The sequence below is a fragment of the Cinclus cinclus genome, chromosome 2, assembly GCF_963662255.1.
Source record: "Cinclus cinclus chromosome 2, bCinCin1.1, whole genome shotgun sequence".
In the NCBI taxonomy this organism is placed as follows: domain Eukaryota; kingdom Metazoa; phylum Chordata; class Aves; order Passeriformes; family Cinclidae; genus Cinclus; species Cinclus cinclus.
In genome coordinates, this window is record NC_085047.1 from 51275073 (window position 1) to 51290627 (window position 15555).

The 15555-nt window shown below is 38.0% G+C and overlaps 1 protein-coding gene across 1 annotated transcript in view; it reads right to left on the bottom strand.

Annotated features, from left to right (window-relative positions):
- Nucleotides 1-10942, bottom strand: part of STARD13 (StAR related lipid transfer domain containing 13) — a 239075-nt gene extending 228133 nt beyond the window's left edge. Inside the window, exon 1 of the mRNA XM_062514702.1 lies at nt 9826-10942. Within this exon, the coding sequence (XP_062370686.1) occupies nt 9826-10587 (762 nt within the window). The 5' untranslated portion in view covers nt 10588-10942. The remainder of the gene's footprint in view (nt 1-9825) is intronic.
- Nucleotides 10943-15555: the final 4613 nt, after the last annotated feature.

The window sequence follows — 15555 nt, forward strand, 5'->3', positions numbered from 1 at the left end:
TAAGTAAATCAGACCCTAGGCTAACTCCCAAGGCTTTTGCCACAGTGAGAAGTCTTCATTATGTAAATACTGAAATGTCTCCATTAGACTGCATGAATAGAAACGATAAATAGTAACTGCAAACCTTACAGTAGTTTATCTACCATATCACTAATTGCTTCATCACAAAGCTTAAAGCCAAACAAAATTTCTCTGCATATACATTAGAAACCAGCTGTTAAATCTGTGATGCTAAAACATTACCTATTCTAGACCTGATCTTTGAAACATTGAATTGATCGTCTAAATACCAAAGAATTTCAGAATCCATAGAAAGCACACATAAAGAGACCCCAGCAATACAACACAAAAAACTGGTGAGATTTTACTGAAGTTAATTTCTGGAATAAAAAAAATATTTCAAAGGCAGACAGAAGACATAGACTTCAGTCTTCTGTCTGATTTATTTCAGAAGAACTCCAAGCTAATTCAGAGGAGATTTCCCTTCCCTGCAGTGCAGAGGCCTTAGCTCTGAGATAATTCAAAACTGGGCAAGAGTTTTACAAGAGCATCAGTTTGAACAAAAGCTTAGATAGAAAGAGCAATCTCTTTCCATTTTTATTACAATTTAAAGTACTCCATACTTGGAGAGATTGTTAAGAAAAGGCTTGAGACTTATGACAATTTCCTATAGAAAGTAACCACCCAAGAATGTTGTAAAACGAAATCTCAGATCCACCAACTCTCTATGAAGTTCATGACATTTAATTTTTTTTTTTAAGTTTCTTTGCATTAGGTTCAGTCATGGATCTGTGTTCGCAAAGATTTCTGGTTGTATGGTAGCTTGTGAAGTGGCAGTACCAAAACGGTCATATGTCTCTTAGCATGTCATATCAGCTGGGGTCCCATGGCACTACCAAAGAAATATGTCTGTTACAATATCAAGCTAAGATTACTATATTAAAATGCCACGTAAAGGACAGAAGGATCCTAGGTGTATCACTGGATTCTGATTTTCATTAATTGGGCATGTGTTACCTAGGAAGACGTTTCAAAAGCACCTAAATGCCTTATATGAAGTGCCACAATCTTCCAGTGGGACTTTTGTGTATGAAGAAATTTGTAACTCATTTTTCTTAATCGCTCTAAAGAACCTTTACATATTAAAAATATATTTTGCGAGGTTGTTGATTCAATAAAGTTCTGTTTCTTTGTTTTCTGTTTTTGTTTTTGCTCTGCTATACTTCAGTTCTATTGGCTGACTTAAAAAGTATACCAAATCCTTGCCTGTCAGCCAAACAAGCTTTAAAATGCAACCCTTCTCCGATCTCCTCATATTTTGTTTCTGATCTCACAAGTTCTGCTTACTGCCCATCCCACAGTTTATCCAGTGTCTCCATCTGTTCCTTGAAGAAATATCTTAATTTCAATGATAAGCAGATTAACAGATTTCTACATGTTTCTTCTGGTTCCCTGCACCTATGACTCAGTCTAATTCTCACAGGTGCCTCTTCCCTTGCTCTGACTGAGGAATGTTTTTCATCACAGCCTTGACTTAGACAGGGAATATTTTCTGTTGACTTTTTCTCTCCTTCTGTAGAGATACATGAAACACTTGAATGGGCTCACATTGCACAGGTTTTTTGAGATATTTTTAAGGAAGAATTTGGATATACCTCTTCTATTTTATGGTCTCAGTGCAACCATAAACTCATGATATTTTTTATCTTTTCTGGCAAGACCAGTAGTAATATTGCTCTTTCCTGAAGTGGCCCTATGATTCTAAAATATTCAAATACACAACAAATAAAGTAGTCAATATTTGAAAAAAAAATATAACTCAAGTTAAAAGTAGTGAATATTCTCCCCCTTTAGTATAATACATCTGTTGTGTTAGCTATTTAGTCTTTTAAAGCTTTACAGATAAATAAAAGCAATAACAATAAATATAAACAATAAAGTGCGCTAATACTCTTGAACACACTAAAGCAGTAGTTCCCAAAATGCTGTTTGTGGGTCTTTTATTGTGCATGCATGGGCTTTGATGAGACTGTGCCACAAAATTCATTGGTAGTTCGGTATCTTCTTGGAAGGACAGCTGTAAATTTCTACACATTAACCTGAACAGCCCAAGGGTTTCACTCTGTGCAAGGTAACTTAGTAATCTCACCTTCTATAATATATATATCTATGAAATATATATATATATATATATATATATATATATATATATAACCTAATTCAACACCAAGTTGAAATGTACTTTGTAAAATTTCTAAAGGAGTTTGAAAGTCAAGATGAGTTGTTCTTTTGACTAATTATCCAATTTTATTCATAAGTTTATCCTAATTTTAATTTTCTCAGAATTTTACTATGTCAGTAATTTATACTATATACTACACATTTTTAGAGTGTTGGCATTCCTCAGAAGAATCAACTGCAATGCAGCCCACTGAATTATTTGAGTGTTAATTACCCCATCACATGGAGATTTGTTTATCAGCTTTGCTTTTGATAGAGAACAGCTTGTGTCCCCTTGTATTAGAACTTTTCCCCAGGAGGATTTTGGCAGAGTCCAAGCTGAAATTTAGCTGCTCTAAATATGTATGAGAATTATTCTACAAAAGCCAGAGTGCATTCTTTCTCTAACCTCAAACCCATAGCCACTGATGTCTGCCAAAGATGATCTTGTGAGTTAAAATAGGTGTATCTCCTAATGGCAAGTAGTGTATCTTTTCTAGGGCCATACACATTTTTATTTTTTAATTCTATATTAATCAACAATGAGTGATGCATGTATATTAAAACATGCAAGCAGCATGCAAGTATGCTGAAGAGATAAAGGGCAGTAATTTTGATACTATTTACATGTTTTCCTAATGATTTCCTACATGATTTCCAAATTTCCTGCATGATTTCAATATAGCAATTCTTTTCGGTATGATCTTTAAGCATATCCTTAAATCACTATTCTTCTTATAATTTTACTGTTATTTTCCAAAGTTCCTGTAATTTCTCTGTAGAAACAGTCATGTAGCTAATGTCCACAACAAGCAGGACACAACAAATGCCACATTGTAATGGGAAATTACGATTCCTACACTATTAGGAATACTGAGGTGACAGAAAAAAGTACTCAATGCAAAATGCTATATTTGCCATTAGTCCTTCCAATTTCTGAAGCTAATAAGAAATCCTTTAATTAACTTAATAATTAAAGTCCCTGAGCTAGCATTTATCTGACTCTTAATAATAAACAGCTTATTGTGATCATTAATTGACTGATAATAATGCATCATTTCTAAAGTAATCACCAGATCTCCAACACCTTTTCCAAGCAGGCAGAAAACAAGCATAAACACTGAAAACCTTGCAAAGTTCGAGTCATCATATCCTTATCTATCAGCTGTTGAGATGTGTCACTGAAATACAGAAAGTGCAGATCTTACAGACACACAAAGGAAATTAGAATGTATAAAGCTCAGTGCATCACTCCTTTCTTAGGCAAGTAATTTCCCATTTTCCTCCCCTTGACTTCGTAGCCTGTTCTCCCTGGCTTTGTTATTAGAGTGCTCAGCTCTCCTACCTGGTAGACTTCCCATATCTGCAGAAGGTGAGTAAAAGGAGATAATAATAACTGTATTATTCCTCATGAAGAAGCCATCACAGGTTTGCAACCATTCTCCTCCTCTAGCTTTGGAGTCTCAGTTTCATAGGGTAAAATGAAGTACAAACTTCAAAAGTATGGGAGGAATGAGAGTAGGAATTTGTACTTTAATATGTTCCTCTCCAGTTTTTGCTTGTGTACAGCTGAATTAGAGAAGAAGGAACTATTGCGGGACAGTTTTCAGATAGCTTGAATTCCACCTAAGTTCCATGCCTCATTAATGAAAACAGAAAAGTACCTCTCAGAAAAGTGCTTCAGAGTGGCTAAGCAAGGCACTGAACAGAGTGTAAGCCACCTAAGTACAAGGGTAAGAAATTTACTTTGGCAGGTCTCCTACCTGATCACAGATCTAGGCTTGACTGATGCTTTGGTTTGATCATTTAAATTGAATGAACTCAATATAATTTAAATAAGGGAAATTCACAGGATCACAGAGTCATCAAGGTTGGAAGATACCTTCAAGATCACCTAGTCCAACCAGAAACCCATCACCACAATAATCACCCCTAAACCATATCTCCAAGAGCCACATCCAGATGTTCTTTGAACACTCCCAGGGATGGTGGCTCCACTGCATCCCTGGGCATGTTATTTCAATGATTAACCACTCTTTAGGTGAATTTTTAAATAATATCTAATCTGATCCTCTCATTGCACAGTTTAGGGTCATTTCCTCTTGTCCTTTCACTTGAAACATGTCAGAAGAGACTGACTCCCACCTCACTACACCTACCTTTCGGGAGGGTTGTAGATAATGATGAAGTGTCCCCTGAGCCTCCTTTCCCAGGCTAAACATCTCCCTCAGTTGCTCCTCATCAGACTTGTGCTCCAGACCCCTCCCAAGCTCCATTGCCCTTCTGTGGACATGCTCCAGTCCCTCAATGTTCTTCTTGTTGTGAGGGGCCCGGAACTCAGCACTGGATTAGAGGTGCAACCTCACTAGTGCAGAGTACAGGGGGACTGTCACTGCCCTGGTCCTGCTGGCCACACTATTGCTAATATAGGCCAGGATGCCATTGGTCTTCTTGGCCACCTGAACACACTGCCAGGTCAAATTCATTGTCAAAGACTTAAAACTTTCTGATTCCTTTCTAATAGGGTATGATTACTTGATTAAAGTATTTACAAGTCACACAGAAGGATACATATATTTTAAGGAAGGATAATTGACTTTAAGAACTATGGCTTTTGAATAAATTTTATGGGATTATCTCGTCTACTTGTGATTTCAGCAACAGGAGAAGGAGACAGGAGAAGACTGACCAATGTCATCTACCTAGACTTCTTTATGGCCTTTGACACAGTCCCCTATGACATCTTTATCTCCAAACTGGAGTCAGAGGGATTTGAAGGGTGGACTACTTGGTCCATAAGGAATTGGCTGGATGGACACAGCACAGAGAATGGCTCTGTGTCCAGGTGGAGGCCACAGACAAGTGGTGTCCCTCAGGGCCCTGTCTTGGGACCTGTGCTCTTCAATATCTTCATCACTGGCATTGACAGTGGGATCGAGTGCACCCTCAGAGAGTTTTCAGATGACACAAAGCTGAGTGGTGCAGTTGACACAACAGAGGGATGGGATGCCATCCAGGGGGACATGGACGAACCTGAGAAGTGGGCCCACAAAAACCTCATGAGGTCTAACAAGTCCAAGTGCAAGGAGCTGCACCTGCATCAGGCCAATCCCAGACATGAGCACAGACTGGGAAGGGAGCCCAGTCCCTTCCTCACTGAGAGCAGCCCTGTGGAGAAGGACTCGGGGGTTTGTTTGGATGAAAAGCAGGACATGAGCCAGCAGTGTGTGGTCACAGCCCAGAAAGCCAACTGCATCCTGGGCTGAATCAAGCAAACAAAATGAGAGACAGATGCTATGGGAACTTCCATATTGCATTTCAGCAAATTATTCCGGTGTAAATCTTGTGATTTAAGTTGATACAATGATTATCAAATTTTTCATTTGGCAATGCATGTGTTAACGAGGATACAATTTACCTAACTGTACTACAAGGATGGGAACAAGGAAATTAATGACAGTAAGTGAATAATCAGGGAAAGAGAAACTGATCATTCAGTTTTTTCCTAGCAAATGACTGACTTTTCTGAAATGTTTTCCAGAGTTCAGTTGCCTTTAGCTTTAAATGTCAAAAACAATGGAGCTTTCACAAACCTCCTTTAGAACACTAGAGTTTTCCTTGAAGATTTACTGATGGTGAAAGGTGATGGCACAGCTCCCTGCTAACACAATACAGAGCTGCACACAGAGGCTGTCTCTGACATTGCACTGGCCACTCCCATGCCTCTGCAGCCTCCTCCAAGAGTCTTTGAACTTACAGTCTGAAAGCCAAATCCTGACAAAGATATTCATTGTGAGTAGTACCTTAATTATCTAAATTATCTGTTTTGGTCATCTTGTCTCTCCTGAGGAGTGGCATCTCACTCTTTGTTTGACCCAGCTGAACACCGTAACATTCAATGCAAATATTTGGTCCATCCTTATGGTGCTTTAAACAAACAGGCAGGTTTGGTTTAGATCTTCCTAAATTCATTGAAAGAGGCACGATGTAAATATGAGTGCAGACAGGGAGGCTGCAGAGGGGCTGCTGGAGCACCTAGCACATCCTAATGATTACTCTGAGCAGCTCCTTTCCAGCATGTGGCCTTCCTGACTTAGCCCCTTCTCTCTCAAGGGAGAGAGAAACAATAGAGGAAGTTGTGACAACTCTCTTAGGCACTCAACAGCAACAGAAACCTTTTTGGCTGTTCCTCTTGCTAATATGGGCTGCCCAAAGAAACTATTTGAAATTGCCCCAGAAAGGATTTTCAGTTTGCAGCCATAGCCAACAGTATTAGAAGGATTTCTATACAATCCCCGGGGTGAGGGAAGATCCATGACAATTCACACTGTCAAGGGTATGATTTCATAATACTTTCTCATTGCCTAATATCTATCAAATAGCTTCATTTATTTACTTGCTTGAAATGTTACTCCTGAAAGTACCACCTACTGTTTTCAGGCTATGTAAGGATAGGGTAAACTTACTGATGGAAAGTCGAATAGTAGTTCCTGCTTAAATATGGTCTTCAGCTGTGCCCTGCTCAGTATAGTTTGAAGAAATAGCAATCTAGAAAAATGTTATGTTTCAGAAGCTATTCTGAATAATTTATTGCCCTTGCACACAGGGCTGGTTGCATGCACAAACACCGTATCAAGTTCGATATGAAGACTTGAAGTTAAACAAACAGGGAAAAATGGCTGAAGGTCTACTTCAGAGCTGCAAAAGAATCTCTGGACAGAACTAACCAAATAGTTATAGAATTATTTAGGTTGGAAAGAACCTCTAAAAACATTTAGTCCAACCATTAGCCTAAGTATTTGGACCGAACTGTGTTGGACATTAAATGTACTGCTGATTACAGACTCCTGACATGAAAAACAGATTGCCAAATTTAGATTTTATGAGAAAGCACAGGAAATATATGTGGAACTGCTCTAAGGGTGGAAACTCAAGGAATATGCTGAATTCATAAGTTCAACAGAAGTATCATTTATCTTGTGCCACTCAGAAGAGGCGGAAGCTGTATGCCTTTGGAAAAAGAAGAAAGAGCTTTTTTTTAAAGGTCATCATTATATTAATTGTTTTCAGCAGTTTCTTCCACTTGATATAGAGTTGGCACCATATACAAGTTGAATTTTTTTCCATCTTCCCTCTACTTGTTTACTGCCCAGTGCACTTGAAGATTTATCTCTGCTTATTAATTAGAATGAAACAAGAAGTTCAAGAGTTGTCTCCTATTAAGAGGAGATTGGGACACTGGCTCTGCTTGTGGTGGCTGCCTGCAAGGGCCAGCGCTTCCATCTTGGAGAAGGTGACAGCTTTTCCTGCTTTCTAGAGCTCAAACAGGAGGTTTGCAGTCAGTAACAGGTACATCTGCCTAGGAATGCCCCTGCAGGGTAGATCTTAAACACAATTTCACTGTGAACTCCAGTAGCAAGGATTCAGCCAGGATCTTGTGCAGGGTGCTGTTTGTATCACTACGACCGATGTATTCTGTTTATTATATGATTTTTAAGTGTAAGTTTAGCAGTAACTGTTGCCCTTGTCAGCACTTTTACCCCATGCTGTCTTTATTTATTTAATTTTTTTCCACTAGAAAGACATTTCTCCCTAATACCATTTCTAAACAATAAAAATAAGTTACTTGACAGTTACATACATTTGCTTCAGCCAGACTCATGGCGGGAGGTTTCAGTCTCCATAGAAATGCATGACTGCTGCTAGAATTTGAGAGACAAGATAATCTTATTTTTTTTTCTTTTTTTTTTTTTTTAATTCTTGGAGGCTTTCCTAGAATGATGCATACTTATTTACATAGAAAAAAATCAGAACCAGGACTGCAACATTGCATCCAGTTTTTTAAATGTTTTGACACATTTACTGAGATTTAGTAAGTAATTTCACATGCTTGTCTGGTGATTTATAATCCATTATTTTGCACTACAAGCTGCATCCTTGAGTTTATTTTATGGCGTAGACATAAAGTAAACTAAATGACATCTCCTGGAATCTTCCTTTTATCTATGGGAATGACCTTCAGTAAAGAAAATGACATCCAAAGGATGTTGTGCATCCTTTTTGAGATAGATTATTTTCATTCATGTGAATGTTTCTGAGTAAATGAGAAAGTAAGACTTGGCTTATGTTAGAAGAACAGTGCAATTATTTAATAAACCATGTGTCATGAGCATCAGGGCATGTATTGCATTAAAAGTTACACTGTTTGGGAGCCATCTTTGGGCCTTGGTCTTCTAATATTATCTGCTGAGAAAAATTTCTAAAAATCTGGCTTAATTTCTTCGTGTGTTGATGGGTTTCTGCGGTGAAATTGGGATATTTATGAAATGCAGCACAAAACATCTGCTCAGTTAAGGGCATAATTAGTCGCCCCAAACTGGAGATAGATTAGAACTAAAGGAGAGAAGCAATTATGTATTTTACACCATAGTTTTGACATAAATAATGGCATTATAGTCCAAATTCTACTTTGCTTAATTTAATCAGAAATCAATGAAGCAACTCTGTGTTATAAGCACTAGAAGTAAAAGGAGAACTGCAGCCAGAGTAAAATCAAACACTGGGTAACAGACAACAGGATTACAGCCTGGTTTTCAAGGTACAGAGCAAATTTACATGGAAAATAACTTTTAAAAGCTGGAGGAAGAAGAGAGAGGAAGGAAATGTGCCTGGCCTTCAGGTTAAGATTAATTTGTGGGGCAAGGTCAGGAACATTGGAGTTCTAAGGGTTTGTTTTTGCCCACTATTTGGAGTCATTTCATATTTTTGTACTAGAACTGAACTCTAGTGTTGAATGTGTTTAGCTCCACTCATTTGGTTTGTCACCAGCTGTGAGCAGGGGGAAACTGTGCTTACTATCTAAACTAGTGACAATTCAACTGGGAGGCTTCTGTTCCTCCAGTTCCAATAAACAAAGTCAATTTACTCAACATTTCTTTTCTAGAAAGGTTATATATATTTGGATGATTTTTATTGCATAATATTTTTAATTTTGTCCTGAAACTTCTGTTTTCATTTTGGCCACTGGTCTATAGAACAGCATGATATATAACAGCACAGATACAAACAAAACCAGAAAAACCCAACTAAACAACCAACCAACAAACCAAAAAATTATTATATACCACTTTTTAATTTGTCCTCTACATTTTTTTAATTAAATAATAGTACAGAAAACAATTATTAAGTGGAAAAAGTCCTGTGGATTAGGTGGCTCAGTGCTACCAGTGCCACCACACAAAAGCCTGTTTTTCAGCATGAAGAAATATATTCTGCTCTTAGACTAAACATTAGCTTTATCCCTTTGGAACAGTCTTTAGACTGTGTGCTGTACATGGCATGATATATGATTTTGTAAGAATGTAGGAAATGGAGCCAGTGTTCCCATTTAAATAAAAAAGAAACCAGAAAACCAAAGTTTGAAGTTCAGTTAGTAGTGAAAAAAAAACTAGTATACTTTTACTGTAGGTTTAGGTTCTTAATTTTGTAATTCACAATAATTATCACCCTATAACAATTTACACAACTCCTTTTCCTCCTGTGACCAACACTAAATGACACCACTGATTTAAAATACATTCAAAACTAAAGAGTAGCTTGTATTACCTCCAGCTCCTTGTGTTTTTCTTCCTTGTCGTGGTCCTCCAATGCCTTTTTGGAATGATTATTGCAGTCTTCTAAATGACAGATGTGCTGATATTTAGTAAGTTCATGTTTAGCTTGCTTTCTTTGAGAAACACTTTTTCTTTGATGACCTTTGAAAAATGCCTCATACAGTGGCAGTTCTGTAAATGTACCATCATCACCTCTGTTGTCTGCTTCTTCCTCTTCAGAAGAAAAATAATCTCCTTCTCCTGCCTCACAAATATGGAGCTTAGTGTCAGCTTCATGTGATAGAAATTCAAAATCAGAAAATGTGATAGCACATGGTTTGTGTGTTATGACTCTGATCCCACAGTTTTCCTCTGGCTTCTTGTCTGAATTTTTTCCTGTGAGGACTGGCCATTCTGTGTGCATGGGAAGGTTTAAAGGATCTTTCTTTGGTGTGTGCCCTGTAGAACAGGATAATTCTTCATCTTCACAAAGATGCTTTGTCTGAGGCTGGTTGGTGGCACTGGCACACTGTGCAGCCATGCCAATTTGTAAAGATGTCTCATTGTGGTCCAATAAGGATGACACAGACAGCAAGCTCAGCTCAGGTTCCAGTAACGCATTCTGAAATTCATATGGACTTGTCTGATTTTCTATCTTTCTTTGGTATTCTTCATACTTGGCTTCCTTTGGAGTTCCCAGGCACTCGGCAGATGTAAGATGAGGTGACCCCTGTTCTTCTTCATAGATGTTAGCTTCCATTCCAATGAGTTTCATCCATCAGAGATCAAAATTACTTCATGCTCGCTTTTCTTAAGAAACATAAATCTGCAAGTGTAGCAAGGAAATGTATTCTTAGTTTTCCAAAACCATGATCACACAATCATTATTAATGCTTGGATTCTCATACAAAACATCTGAATCCTTTCAGCTCCTGAAAAAAAAAAAAAAAAAGACAATGTGCTTGCAATGGAACGCATCAACAAAAGTAACCCTGAAACATGAAATGTCCATATCAAATTTACTTCACTTTACTATTTTGCTTGTGCCTCCTCAAAAATATTTCATGTTTTCAGATTAAATAAACTTAAAACATGAGAATTTTGACTTGTTTTGCTTAGATACTGGGAAAGAAATGGCAAATGCAGAACTGTTTTTTAATTAATGACTCTACTTGATTATTGACACAATGGTTCTGAATCATTTAAAGTGATGTTAGACATATGCTTGTTATCTAAGCATGCCTCTGTTCACTGTATTTTCATTGTCTGTTAAATCACTAACAACTTTCACACTGCTTTGATAAAGCTACTAAAATGCCATAGGGGAGACTAAGAAACGAAACATAGGGAAATGTCATAGGGAAAACAGACAGGAAAGAAGATGTCAGTACAGGTATGATTTTCTCTGTCTCAAATTCAGTGAATTTCCAGTACAGTGCAGCACCTGCCCATTTCCAATAGATTTGAAACGGAAAAGGAGGAGGCTGAAAATAATAGGGAATTCAGTACTACATTGGAGTTGGCCTTGTCTGCTTTAAAAGTCTTAATGTCCATGCTCACATCTGGACAATGGACCTCCAATGCACTGGGAGAAGGGAGCAGTTGAAGAACTAATCTTGCATCACTGAATAGCTTCCATCCACTCATACATGTCATTTACTTCTTGTGACAAATTGAGTATTGACAGTATTTATTTTAATGGCTGTTTCAGTACTCCATCTCTGAGAGAGAAAAGCAGAACAGAAGCTTTTCAAAATAAGAGAAGCTTAAGCCTTTGCTGTATGTGGCAAACCTGCCAGTGATGAGGAAGGCGTGTCAGAAGGCGGCACTGTGACTGTCAAAGTGGGAAGCAAGCAAAGTAAGATGCTGGCATGTGATGTGCCTACATGTCACTGCATGTGCCATAAACTGAGCAATGCACACCAGCGAGGCATATTTTAGTGGTGGTTAGTGTATATTTTACTATTACAGGCATACCTTTGGTAATAGAAAGAATACTGTTACATATCCAGGAAATTTGGATTTATTGTATTACCTTTGTCATTTGAACTGCAGCTGTAATAGATGTGAGCAAGCAGGTACACGCTGTTTATGTAGACCTCCTCTCAGCTATTGATAGCTATTTAAATGTCAGACATTATTGTAAACTGTCTAACCTCCCGCTGGAGTCAGTGGAGAGAGAAAAATGCTTCCAGAAGGTAAATGCACTTATCTTGTTTACCTATTTTGACATGGGAGAAGTCTCCCTCCTGGCTTGACTGCCTAATACAAAACTATAGAGGATGTCTAGACAAAAGCTTACACCAGTCATCCAGCCTTTGGAGGGACGAATAATGCCAAGAAGAATTTCAGCCCATATCTGTGGTACACAATAATAATAGATTACAATAGCTATGCATGAATGAGAAACCTGCTTCTGAAGGCCTCATTTTCTCAGGTTCTTCAGGTTAGTCATCTACATAAAACTTCAATTCCAGAAGTGAGAGATCTGATTGAGCACAGTATCTTCAAAAAAGAAAACACATTCCCACATTTAGATGGAATGATTGGAATAACTAAAGTTTCACACAATATCTTATATCTTGTGGGCACAGTGAAAAAGCCTCTTCCCATTTCAGGTGATTACTCTCTGTGCTTCACCATGAGCCATCACCTTTGCTTCTGAGTCCCTGACACCCAGCACTCTGGAAGGACCCATGCTTCCACCACACAAAGCCAGCTATAAACCAGAAAGTTCTGCCTACTCTAGCAGACTGCCCAGGACAGCAAAAGAGCTTTGGCCTGACTGCCCACATCAGATGGGAGGGTGGGTTGTGTTCACCAGCCATTCCTGCTGGTGGCTGTCCTGTTCTTCCTCTGATGGTAGTTCCAGAAGAAGTAGCAGTGCTCAGGTCTCCAGGTCTCCTCCAGAGATTCTCTTTTCCAGTCTTCACCCCTTCCTATTGTCACTCTTTCTTCCCACCCTTGGCCCATTTTCTGGACCCTCTTTAGTTTTGGTAATGCTGCCAAGCAGGATCTGCTGTGATGACATCTGTGGAAATACACCTGTGTTCATACTAACATCTTTATTGTAGTAGGCCAAACATTTAGCAAGAGATGCTCCAGCAACAGTTACAGGAATTCAAGGGATCACAGGATGGCTTGGGTTGGAAGGGACCACAGTGGGGCACCTGGTCCAACCTCCCTGCCCAAGCAAGGCCATCCTGAAGCACATGGCACAGGATTGTGTCCAGACACTTGTTGAATATCTCCAGTGAGGAAGAGATTTCACAACCTCCCTGGTCAATCTGTTCTAGTCACAGAGACTAGAAGAATAGAAATTAATAAAGAAGTTATTACACAATAAAGACATTCTCCCTCATGTTTAGGTGGAACTTCCTGTGTGTCAGTTTCTGCCTTGTACACATTGAATTCTGCAGTAGGCATGCACAGGATAAGTGAATTATGTGGGTTTTTTTAAAATTTCTAATACTTTAGGATCATGCTTTAGTTTTGCAAACATGAATTATCATCCAAAATATTGTATTTTTCATTATCTCTCTATATAACTCTGTATTACTAGCATTTAAAACCAACACCCAACTTCTTTTAAAACTTTGCTAAGGTATTTCTCTCAAATGAGTTTTGGTTTTTACAGAATATCATGTAAAGCTGTATTTTTTACAGTTTAATTGCTAAATCATGAAAGAGTTTTTCTGTTTATTGGATTTGCTTATTCTATTGTAGTCTTTACTTTTCCTGGGGTGGGACTGGAACAAATCAAGTACGCAAAAGCAGTCTGTTTTTGTGCAAGTATGGCAAAAAATCTCTGAGGAGAATGTGGTAAGAAGAGAGAATGTCAGTTTGTCCCTGTTCATCCAGTGCAACATATCTTTTTACTCTATCTAGCAGTACTATAAAAAACCCCACACTTTTATGTATAATATTAAATTCCATGTTTATAAAGAGTTACACATAGACATTTCTAGCTCATAAAAATGGAGCATTCTTGGCAAAGGAGAGAATTTAGAAATCCTGCCCATAGCAAAATTTGTAACTCAGAGTGCTCTGAAAATTCAGAGCTAAATCTGTACATGTCGCAAAAGGCCTCTAAGACAGTCCTGCAAAAGAATGTAATTCTCACCACAATGATGAATGTATGCACATACAAGTTCTGAAAACCAGTAATTTTACTGGAAAAGTTCTTCAAGGCTTTTTAAACAGGGAGACTACTTTTGTATGCAAACGTAATTCTAAGTATATACTGTAGCATTAGCTCTACTGGTAGAAGCTAGTGTAGGTAAGGATGTGGTAAAATGAAAGTATATGTAGGTTTTTCAACTAAAAAGGGAATGCAGGGATACCAGATGTAACTGTCCAACCTGAATGGACACCAAGAAGCATTAGCAAGTGCAAAAACATTAAAAAGCAACACAGGAATTTTTTTTGCTCAATGTGAAATGCATATCTGTGTCTAGCAAGTTCAGCTGTTCACACATGTGAGTTTAAAACTTACATATAGAAGGTTATTTATTAATGAAAACTCCTTACAAATCAGCAGTAAATTAATACAGATTTGTGATACAGTTAGTGACATGCCATGGAAAGGAAGTTCTTAAATGGTCTGGCACACACAAGTGTGTATGTGAAGCCTCACAGATCAAATTCTGTGTATCATGCTCTACTGGCTGAATTTCCCTTTGCCTGAAATAAAATTATTATTATTTATTTCATTGCAATACTCTAATAGCAAGTCACCTAAAACAGCTTTTCAAACATGGCTTAAATTAGTGCATTTCAATACCCATTATGCATTTTGGCATTACAGAGCATGTGAATATAACCTTTTCAGTTTAAATTCAATTTAAATCTGAACTGACATAGTAAACAAAGTTCTGATCTTGGCTGGAAAAGTACACCACTCATGTAAAATAAACAGTTTCTACCTCACAGGCCCTAGTGCATTTTTCCCATTTCTCAATGACTTTGCTTAGTATTTTCTATTGACTTATATATTATTCCCCTGAAAAATTAAGCAAAAAAGGCAAGAGAATGCGAGACACATAGATTAAGAGAAAATGATGAGATTAGGATTTTTTCCTGATGATAATTTTACCTGTTTTGCAATGTAACCCCATATTTTTCAATTCAGTTAATTTCCATAACTGTAACAACAGGAACTGCATGAGTGGACAAAAGATCCTCCAAGCATTGGGGCAGAACAGAAAAAGCAGTGAGCAGATCCTTAACAAAAGCCATTTCAGCTTCCTTGCTGCACAAGAACTCTGTCAACAGAAGTATGTGTAAGAATCCCTGGGGCAAAAACAGCCTTCTGCAAGCATTGGCCAAATTATTCACAGAAAAAGACAGGAAAAAAAAAGAGGGGGAGGGGAGAGAAAAAATAAAAAGAGAGAGTAAGAGCATGCTTCATAGGAACACCAGGCATTTCTAAAAATACAGTATGACCTCATTCTTCACGTTGTGCCAGATCTTAACGCCATGCTTTGCTTTATCACCTGGAGCACCTGGAGTGAGGTTCCCACTGCTTGAGTGTGGATGCTGTCAGATTTTGTAAAGGTAGGCAGTGAAATACCTTTTGATGTAATATAAAGCCAGTGTAAAGGAGTACCAAAATTAGCTTCCATGTCACTTGCAAATTCTAATTATTTTTTGCCTGTTTCGTCAAGACCTACATTTGCTGCCAAAGCTTTACAATCCTTTCCTTTTTTATATATTAATAGAATCATAGCTTGCAGACAGACTT